Source organism: Silene latifolia, unplaced genomic scaffold (assembly GCF_048544455.1).
Source record: "Silene latifolia isolate original U9 population unplaced genomic scaffold, ASM4854445v1 scaffold_70, whole genome shotgun sequence".
Taxonomy (NCBI): Eukaryota; Viridiplantae; Streptophyta; class Magnoliopsida; order Caryophyllales; family Caryophyllaceae; genus Silene; species Silene latifolia.
Window position 1 is genome coordinate 776,812 of NW_027413609.1, and position 11,073 is coordinate 787,884.

Genomic DNA, 11,073 nt, shown 5'->3' on the forward strand with positions numbered 1-11,073 from the left:
TTATCATCTTTTAAATTAGGTATTGTAGAATGTGTTTTATGGAGACTAATAAGATGCCCTTATGAACAACAGGGTGATATAGAAAAAATCTTAAAATTCGATGAAGATAATATTGATGAATTGGCAAAACTTAAGCAAACAGTATATGACACATGGGACATGTGGTCAGCTCTTTTTAAGGAGCCATTTGTTACTGAAATAATAAAAGGTGTAAGACAAATTACTTACATCGGATTCATGATCAAACGAGTGTTGTGATGTATCAACAGCTGGATTAGGGCAATTCCGCTTATCATGATGTGCCATTTGTTTACAATTATTGCAAAATCTTTTCGGCTTTTGTGCCTTTGCAAAGATGATCTTTCTTGGACATCAACCTCTTGCCAGTACCCTTGTTTTTTGATTGAACAGGAGGTAGTATACGGACCTCAGATGAAGACTTAACCCCAAGGAGCATCTCCAACTCTTGGTGTTTAGTCAATTTTTCAGCACCATACTTGAAATTTTGTCTAAATGTCTTCAGTAATGAAGTCAGTTCATTTATGTGATTTTCAGGCAGAGATTTGAGCAGTGTTAGTGTTGAGTAGAATTCAGACCAGACAGTCGAAATCTGAAACTTAGTGACATCCGACGAAGTAAAATCATCCAACAATTGACCGTGAGCATCATACAAGGGCCTTTTTTTAGTGTTCTTTGTCCACCTACTGAGAAGATACTTATCAGGTATCTTTTTGATCCCTTTACCTGATAAAATCTAGATGATGTGTTTACATATGTAGCCCTTCCTCTCAAACAGCTTGCAGGAACATGTTGCATCAAATGTTGAAGGATTAAATGCGACAGTGTAAGTCTTATTGAAAATAGAATCTTCAACTTCTAGGGACCTTGTACTGCCCTCCCTTGAAGAATCACCAGCACTACATGAGTTTAAAGAATCAACGCACTGCTGTTGGAATTCATAAAAGAGAGCGTGCGTATAAACAGTCGATGCATGAACCTCAAGGCTAAGAAGGGTTTTGGTTTGAGGTAGGGAGTAATCACTATCTCTGTCAAGAGATTTTTGGGTGTAGCGTTGCTGATCCATAGCACTTTGAAAGTGCATCCAAAACTCAACAAGTGTGCCATGAGGATTCTCAAACCGCTTAAAGAAGTTGTTTGCGCTCTCAGAGCGTTGCGTTGTTCTTAAAAGACAACCAAGAGGAATATCACGATAATACGCCGGAATCCAACGTTGCCGCCTGGAAAACAGATATTGCAACCATGTATTATCTTCCAATTGAAACTCACTGATCAACGAACACCACCTCTCTTGAAGTCGAAGGCTCTAACTCGAATCCCAAACAATGAACTCGGACGAGTGACGAAGTCGATCTCTTTGGTCAATGTCGTGCCTACCTTTTCGTGTAATTTCTTCATAATATGCCACATGCAATAGCGATGGGCGCGATCGTAAAGCGTTAGGACTGCAATTTTCATAGCAGGACATTGATCGGTAAAAAAGCAATGGGGTTCCTTCCCACCCATACAATCTAAAAGTTTTGTGAAAATCCATTTAAAATTCTGGTCATTCTCCCTAGACATAAGCGAAGCGCCAAAAGTGACGGACTTCTTGTGATGATCAACACCAGTAAAGGGAGCAAAGATCATGTCGTACTTATTAGTTGAATAGGTTGGGTCAAAAGTCACCGCCTCACCGTATAGAGCGTAATTACGACGTCTTCTTTTTGCATCACCCAAAATACACGAAACAAACACTTATTCTCGATCAATATCATAGGCAAAATAAAAACCTTCCGGGTTTCATGAAGGTGTTCAACCGATCTACAAACATTTGAGCATCCTTAAGACCTATAAAACACTTGATTTCCCTTCCAAAATTCTTAAACTCAGTCAAAGAAGCTCCAATATTTTCATAGCCATCAACATATTCCTTGACGGGCCTGAAAGTAGAGGTTGGGCCAATATTGACCTTGCAATTATCAACGATGGTTTGTTTATGTTGCAAAGCAAGGTTCCTACATTTTTTCTGAAATTCTCTATACTTGAGTGGAGAGAGACGGTGGTTATGGGCAGCATGAAACTGATCAACAACAAAGAATGGCACTTGAACTTGGTCAATTTCTTTAATAACAAATCTAAAGAAAATCCTAGCTTTACAACCAATCCTAGTAACCTTAGTCTTCTTCGGATTAGAGGCCTTGACCATTGGCTCCTCCTCCTCACCAGTAATGGGTAATATTGTCGGCTTAGAATCCCTAAATCCTTCCCGGTGACACACAATCAATTTTTTCCTAATATCTCCACTACTACGAAACCTTTTCGTTGAAGATTTCCTTGGTTCAAAACCACATGCTATTGCATAAGTCTCATAAAACTGTATACCCTCGTCTAACGTAGCAAAAGTTTGTCCTATTGTAGGTGTAAATTCAGTTGTAATATTTCTGACCCACTCTTCAGAACCTCCAGGCGTCACCATCAACGAAAGACGATTCCCAGCATGCACCTCATCAACGTCTATGCATTGTGGAGAAGGAACATGTACCACAGGGACAACAAGAGTATTTTCTACAGCAACAGAAGTTGAGTAAACAAATTATAACAAATATAACTAGATTATAACAAGACTATGATATTGTGAAGGAATGCATGTGATATTGTGCAACATAAAACGTGATACTAATGAATATAAAATAAATACGCAACCGTATTGCAGCCTATGATACTGTGACGGAATACATGTGATATTCTGGAGCATAACATGTGATACAAATATAACAAATATAACTAGATCATAACAAACTATGATATTGTGAAGGAATGCATGTGATATTGTGCAACATAAATTGTGATCTTGATGAATATAAAACAAATACGCAAAACCGTATTGCAGCCTATGATACTTTGAAGGAATACATATGATATTCTGGAGCATAACATGTGATACAAATGCACTAAACCGATTACAAGTCATGTACTTTGCAAAGCATATGATATTTTAAAGGACTCAATGTGATATTCGAAGCATAACACGTGATACTAATGCACAGAGAGTAATGACCAATAATGTCTGCAGACCTTTGATCTCGTAAAGAATTCAATGTGATATTCTAAAGCATAACATGTGATACTAATGCACAAAAAGTAGTTGCGAGTCATGTACTAAAGCCTATGATAATGTAAAGGACTCAATGTGATATTGTATAAGGGAAAGCGATTCTAATGAGCGTGAATCGGCAAACTAAAACTACGAAATGTGATACTTTTAGAATTAGTTATGATATCATCTTGAATAAAAAGTGACACAAAAGGAAAGCTGTTAAATAACGATTTAAACTTGAAGTAAACACAAGCAGTGAATGCAAAATAAACTTGATGATAAACAAAACAGACAATGAGTACATTATTTGTTATACGTCAATTAGAAGATGAAAAAAACAGAGATTAAATTTTAACGCGACAAAAATAGCAAAAACTACATATTGAAGAAAGTATATAACCAGTACATGATTTTAATACATAAAATAGCACGAATTGATGAATACGTGACTGATGTTGATGAATTATAACATCAATTATAACAAAAAACCAGTAATTACACAACGAATTCAGTCGAAGATACAATAACAATTAAACATCGTGCAATAAAACAGGAAAACAGAATGAAAAAATTAAAACATAAAAATAAAGAAGCAGAAAACGATGAATTACCTGACATTGAATATGTTAAAACTAAGGAAAAAATAGATGAAGACGAATGATGACGAAAAAGTGAAGGAGAATAAGCAACTGAGACGAATTTTGAAGAAATCGCTGGAAATCAATCACGGATGATGATGAACACAGGTGAAGATGACAGCGAGAGCGAAGAAGACAACTACGCGCGAAAAATTGACGGCGTGAGAATGAAGACTGTGATTGCAGAAGAAAGAGAGAAGAGAGAGAAAGTAAATGAATTCAAATGGTGAATTTGAGCTGATAATAGGGTTTATATAACAACTTTAGGAAATTACGAAAATACCCTTACTAATAGCTTGATATAAAGCAGTATTGTTATGACTCATGTGTGATATTGTCGATGGACTCATGGACTCAAATAATTAGGTAGGACTCATGTGATCCTAATTATATATATATATATATATATAGAGTCGAGATCCGGTGAGAACTCCTAAATATTTGAGGATTGAGGATTAGTGAATACAATATCACAGTTTCTTCAATACAATATCACGAAAAATCTGACATTTGCAAAAAAAATTTTTTTTTTTTAAAAAAACAAGTTATAATTTTTTTTTCTGTACAGGTGTTTTTTTTTTGTGATATTTTATCGAATAACCTGTGATATTGTATTGAACACCCTCTGATATTGTAACGAAATCCTCAATCCTCAAAAAGATAGTGTATCCTCACATGATCCCATTCCTATATATATATATATATATATGTATAGAGAGAGAGAGAGAGAGAGAGAGAGAGAGAGAGAGAGAGATAAGATTTAATGAGTCCAACATGGGCCATTGAGTCCATAAGTCCCTCTAAGGGCCATTGGATGGACTCAATGGATGGTTGAGATGAATTTGATTAAAGGCCATTAAAAAGAAAAGGAAAAAAATGTGGATGGTTGGATTGAGATGGGTGGTTGAGATTGAAAATTACCAAAAAAAATTACCACTAATCAAATTTCTATACACTAATTAATTTTTCTTTCTCTCTCTAGCCCCTAATTAATCAGTTTTGAGTTTTAGATTTCAGAAGTGTAAATGTCATGTTGTATGAGTTTTACAAGTGTAAATGTGACGGAAATTTTGAATTTATATAATTTTAACATTTTACAAGTGTAAATGTGATGTTTTACGAGTGTAAATGTAACATTTTAAGAGTGTAATTTGTTTTTTTGTGACGGAAATTTTGAATTTATATAATTTTAACATTTTACAAGTGTAAATGTAATGTTTTACGAGTGTAAATGTAACATTTTAAGAGTGTAATTTGTTTTTTTGTGACGGAAATTTTGAATTTATATAATTTTAACATTCTACAAGTATAAATGTGATGTTTTACGAGTGTAAATGTAACATTTTAAGAGTGTAAATTTGATTTTTTGTGACGGAAATTTTGAATTTATATCATTTTAACATTCTACAAGTGCAAATGTGATGTTTTACGAGTGTAAATGTAACATTTTAAGAGTGTACATTTGATTATTTGTGACGGAAATTTTGAATTTATATAATTTTAACATTTTACAAGTGTAAATGTGAAGTTTTACGAGTGTAAATGTGACATTTTAAAAGTGTAAATTTGATTTTTTGTGACGGGAATTTTGAATTTATATAATTTTAACATTTTACAAGTGTAAATGTGAAGTTTTACGAGTGTAAATGTAACATTTTTAAGAGTGTAAATTTGATTTTTTGTGACGGAAATTTTGAATTTATATAATTTTAACATTTTACAAGTGTAAATGTGAAGTTTTACGAGTGTAAATGTAACATTTTTAAGAGTGTAAATTTGATTTTTTGTGACGGAAATTTTGAATTTATATAATTTTAACATTTTTCAACTGTAAATGTGATGTTTTATGAGTGTAAATGTAACATTTTTAAGAGTGTAAATTTGATTTTTTGTGACGGAAATTTTGAATTTATATAATTTTAACATTTTACAAGTGTAAATGTGATGTTTTACGAGTGTAAATGTAACATTTTAAGAGTGTATATTTGATTTTTTGTGACGAAAATTTTGAATTTACATAATTTTAACATTTTACAAGTGTAAATGTAATGTTTTACGAGTGTAAATGTAATGTTTTAAGAGTGTAAATGTAGTATTTTAAGAGTAAATTGGTCCTTTGAGTGTAACTTTGGTCCTTTATAAGTGTCACTTTTGTCCTTTACGAGTAAAACTTTAGTCCGACTACCAAAAAACACCACCACCGTCGTCCTCCACCACCAACTCATATCCACAAAAAATATGAGTGCAAATCTATATAATTTTAACGAGTGTAAATGTAAAGATATACGAGTGTAAATGTAAAAAATATGAGTGTAAATGTAAAGAAATACGAGTGTAAATGTAAAGAAATAAGGGTGTAAATCTGAAAAATGCGTGTAAATGTAAAGAAATATGAGTGTAAATGTAAAGAAATACGAGTGTAAATGTAAAGAAATACGAGTGTAAATGTAAAGAAATACAAGTGTAAATCTGAGAAATGCGTGTAAATGTAAAGTAATATAAGTGTAAATGTAAAGAAATACAAGTGTAAATGTAAAGAAATACAAGTGTAAATGTAAAGAAATACGAGTGTAAATCTGAAAAATGAGTGTAAATGTAAAGAAATACGAGTGTAAATGTAAAGAAATACGAGTGTAATTCTGAAAAATGAGTGTAAATGTAAAGAAATATGAGTGTAAATGTAAAGGAATACGAGTGTAAATGTAAAGAAATATGAGTATAATAAATATATTTATTAGATCTAAGAATAAAAATCATGATAATAAAAAAAAAAGAAAATATGGAGAAAACCCTAGAAAAATCGTCGAATTCAATTGATTGTACAGATCCACTTCAATTTCCCCCTCTTTCATCTACTGTTACAAATAAATCTAATAACATTCATGCTCCTGGTACATCTGCTAACCCCATTGTAGATGGTACTGGTAGTGAAGATGGAACAAAGACGGCGGATGTTAATCAGTTGGTTGGAATTCCATCCTACGATCTGGATGCTGTGGCTCAGGAGGAATCTGCTGCGTGGATCCTTCAGTCTAGGCGTAAGGGGAAACAATCATTGGCTACCATTCCGGAAGAACCTGAGAGTCTGTTGCAGTTTACTGCAGATGATGTGAAAGAGGAACTGGTTTACTGGAGGAATTCTGTCTATGGTTTCGTCTTGGGTGCGAATCCCCCAGTTGAGGTGGTGGAGGGTTTCCTTAGGCGGCTGTGGGCAAACTATCCGATTGACAAGGTCTCCTTCTGCCCTAATGGTATTTTCCTGGTCCGTTTTAAGAATGGTGCTGCCAAAGATCAAATCTTGCGCCAAGGGCATTTCTTATTTGATAATAAACCCCTTATTGTCAGAGAGTGGACTGAGGAAGTTACCTTGGAGAAAGAGGAGATAAAAGAGGTTCCTGTTTGGGTTAAGATTCATAAACTCCCGCTGAAATACTGGGGAAAGTGTCTGCCTCGTATTGCTGGATTATTGGGTAAATTTGTGCGCTGTGATGAGGCAACGGTTGCAAAAACCCGTCTTGGCTTTGCACGACTTATGCTTGATGTCCCGTTTGGTAGACCTTTACCAGAATCAGTTAAATTTTTGGATCCTGATGGTAATTTGGTGTCTCTTAAGGTAGAGTTTGAGTGGAAGCCTATCCTGTGCACACAGTGTAAAGGCGTTGGTCATGCTGCTACTAATTGCAGGAAGGGTAAACAATCTGCTCCACAGAAACCTCGTGTTGGAAAGCAGCAGTGGCGTCCTAAACAGAAACCAGTGCCTACTCAGCATTCGGCCCCAAAGTCACTGCTTTGTCCCAGTCCTGGTGTCCCAAAGACTGCTCTCCGAAACAAAGATAAGAACTCCTCGAGATTCCTAATAATTTTGAAGTTTCTTGGACTAGGAGTGGCAAATACCATGTTCTTGCTACTCCCGCTCGTAAGATCATTAGGCTTAGTCGTCAAGAAATTGTTGAAACGGTCCAAGACTCTTGAACACCACAATCTCCTTGAAACATTGAACAATGTCACCCCTAAAGTTGGAATAGGGACGAATGGTAGTGCATTACCTCCCAGTGGGGGTAATGTATAATTGGGGTTTTGGAACATCGGGGGCTAAATAGTCTATCTAAGCGCAAAGCATTAAAAATTTCCTTCACCATCATCAGATAGGACTATTTGGCCTCCTTGAGACAAAGGTCAAACCCTTGTCTCTAAATTCTGTCAGAAATAGCCTCTGTAGTTCCTGGTGTATTACAACAAACACTCAATATCATAAGGGAGGCCGAATTTGGGTGTTATGGAATCCTGGTATGTTTCAAGTGCATATAGTTGAATCTACTGCTCAATTTATTCACTTAGAAGTGGTTGATAAAGGGACTGGGGATCTTTTTTGTGTAACCATGGTTTATGCTTTTAATGGCCTCATTGAACGTAGACCATTATGGCATAGACTTTCTCATCTCAGTCAGTATATCCATGGTCCTTGGGCTATCTGTGGGGATTTTAATACAGTTCTTAGCCCTGCTGAAAGACTTGGAGGAAATAGTACAGTGGAAGAAATTGATGAATTCAAAACTTGTGTGGATGAGTGTGAAGTTATGGATTGCCCAGCTACTGGTTCATTATTCACATGGTGTAATAAGCATGACCCTAGCACTAGAGTGTATAGCCGGCTTGATAGAGTGTTAGTCAATCATGAGTGGCTCTCTGTTTTTCCTCAAGCCTATGCACACTTCTATTGTGAGGGGATTTTTGACCATACTCTCTGTGTCATCCAAGCAAAAGTTGATGTGGAAAAAAAGAGAAGAAGCTTCAAGTATTTCAACATGTGGAGCTCATCTGAGGGTTTTATGGATTGTGTGAAGCTTCATTGGAAGACCAATTGGAGAGGGACCAAGATGTTTAACCTGGTTAAAAAGCTCAAAGCTCTCAAATGGCCTCTCAAGCAACTCAACAAAGATGATTTTAATGATGTTGAAAATAATGCTGTTAGGGCTAAACTCAATTTGGAATTTCTGCAAGATAAGCTCAGGACTGACCCTCTTAATTCTGAGCTTATTTTGCAAGAAATGGCAGCAGCTAGCAGTTTTAGATTCTTGTCTGATGCTTGCCATGAATACCTCTTGCAGAAGTCTAAAGCAACGTGGGTGGAAAAAGGTGATACCAATTCCAAGTATTTCCATAATATTATCAAAGGGAAACAGATTAAGAATGCTGTGTTGAAGATTGAAAATATCCATGGGGTCTTGTGTGAAGATCCAGTTGCTATCCAGCATGCCTTCACTGATTTCTATTCTGATTTACTTGGTACCACAGCTTCTACTGTCAAAGTTTCTAATAATGTCATCCAAATGGGTAAAGTGTGCACTGTGGAGCATCATGCTATTCTCTTAGCCCCTGTTACTAATGAGGAGATAAGAAAGGTAATGTTTTCTATCCCACCTCATAAGGCACCTGGGCAAGATGGATTCTCTAGTGCTTTTTTTAGAGATGCTTGGGATGTGGTAGGGGGAACTGTTTGTGATGCCATCAAAGACTTCTTTCATAGTGGTAAACTGTTAAAGCAGCTGAACCATACCCTTGTTACCCTAATCCCTAAATGTGATATGCCACAGAATGTGACCCAATTCAGACCAATCTCTTGTTGCAATGTGGTATATAAATGTATTTCTAAGATCTTGTACAATAGGTTCTCTGCTGTTCTGCCTGACATTATCAGTGATAGTCAAGGGGGGTTCATTAAGGGTAGAAGTATAGTAGAGAACATTTTAATTTGTCAGGATGTGGTGAGATGTTATAATAGGAAATCAGTGTCTCCTCGTTTTATGCTCAAAGTGGACTTAAAAAAAGCCTATGATTCTGTCAATTGGGAGTTCCTTCATCAGATGCTGATTTGCCTAAATTTTCCTCAGAAAGTTATTGAGTTGGTCATGGAATGCATTCAAACTGCTTCTTATTCCCTTTCTCTTAATGGGGAAACTTTTGGGTTCTTTAATGGGGCTAAGGGTATAAGACAAGGAGATCCTCTTTCTCCTCTTTTGTTCACAATAGCCATGGAATACTTGAGTAGGATTTTGGCTTATACAACTGAACACATGACCTTTAAGTACCATCCTCTTTGTGGACAGTTAAAGCTTTCTCATTTAATGTTTCTTTGATGACCTTCTGCATTGTTCAAGAAAGGGGATGTTGATTCTATTATGGTAATTTTAAGATCCTTTGCAACCTTCTCCTGTGCCTCTGGACTTCAAATGAATCCTTCCAAAACATGTGCTTACTTTAATGGAGTCACTGGCTGGGTGAAGAAAGATATCTTACAAGTTTCTGGGGTTCAAGAAGGACAGCTCCCTTTTAGGTACTTGGGTGTCCCAATTACTTGTGGTAGGCTGTCTAAGATGGAGTGTAATATGCTTGTGGAGAAACTAATCAGCAGGATCAGGAGCTTTGGGACAAGAAAGCTTTCATATTCAGTAGATGGTGTTAGTGAATTCTGTCCTCACTACTATTTACAGCACTCTTTGGTGTAATATTTTTATTATCCCAAAAGGAGTCCTTAATAAGGTCAACTCCATTTGCAGGAATTATCTTTGGGACAGTAGTGTTGATTACTTGAGAGTTCCCAGAGTTAGTTGGGCAAAGATTTGTTCCCCTAAAGATGAAGGTGGATTAGGTATAAGGGATAGTGTGTTATGGAATCAGGCTGCAATTGGCAAATTGGTGTGGTGGATATATAGCAGTCCTGATAGACTATGGGTTAAGTGGATTAATCAGGTTTATTTAAAAGGGAGACAGTGGGACGATTACATTCCTAGTGGTGATTTGAGCTGGGGGTGGAAGTCCATATGCAAAGTGAAGATGAAATTGTTACCTGGTTATCAGCTTGGGCAGTGGGTTCTGGACACTCATGGATATACTCTTGACAGTGGCTATAATCTTTTAAGGGATAAATTCCAGACTGTTGTGTGGCATAAGATGGTCTGGAATAATTGGTGTATGCCTAAACATCAATTCATTGGATGGCTTGTTGCTAGAGAGGCTTTGATGTTGAAGGATAAGCTCTTTAGTTTAGGTCTTTCTTCTGATGATATTTGTCTACTTTGTGGTACAGGGTCTGAGAATCATCTCCATCTTTTTCAGGCCTGTCCATATAGTAAAAGGGTCCTTGAATTGCTTGCCAGGTTGGCTGGTGTTCCTGTTCCAGATTCTAATCTACTTATGTGGGTTGAAGCTGGGCAATTTTCACATCTGAAGAAGGGGGTTTTGCTTTGTGCTGCAATGGCTACATTCTACCATCTTTGGATGCAAAGAAATAGAGCAAGAGTTGAAGGTAGCCTCCTTAGACCTGAACTCCTCAGGGAC

At 36.2% G+C, this 11,073-nt stretch overlaps 1 protein-coding gene across 1 annotated transcript; it reads right to left on the minus strand.

The window, feature by feature from the left end:
* Positions 1 to 316: 316 nt before the first annotated feature.
* Positions 317 to 3,715, minus strand: LOC141640022 (uncharacterized). Its single transcript, XM_074448984.1, has 4 exons — positions 3,709 to 3,715; positions 1,791 to 2,565; positions 795 to 1,238; positions 317 to 701 (listed from the first exon to the last, which is right to left on the minus strand). Exons 1-4 carry the CDS (start codon positions 3,713 to 3,715, stop codon positions 317 to 319), a joined length of 1,611 nt encoding a protein of 536 aa, XP_074305085.1.
* Between the last annotated feature and the right edge of the window lie 7,358 nt (positions 3,716 to 11,073).

Coding starts and splice junctions, on each gene's coding strand:
- LOC141640022 (XM_074448984.1), bottom strand. Junction 1,239..1,790: donor ACCTTCATGAAACCCGGAAG/GTTTTTATTTTG, acceptor TCTGTTTTCCAG/GCGGCAACGTTGGATTCCGG. Junction 702..794: donor GCAACATGTTCCTGCAAGCT/GTTTGAGAGGAA, acceptor TCTTCTCAGTAG/GTGGACAAAGAACACTAAAA.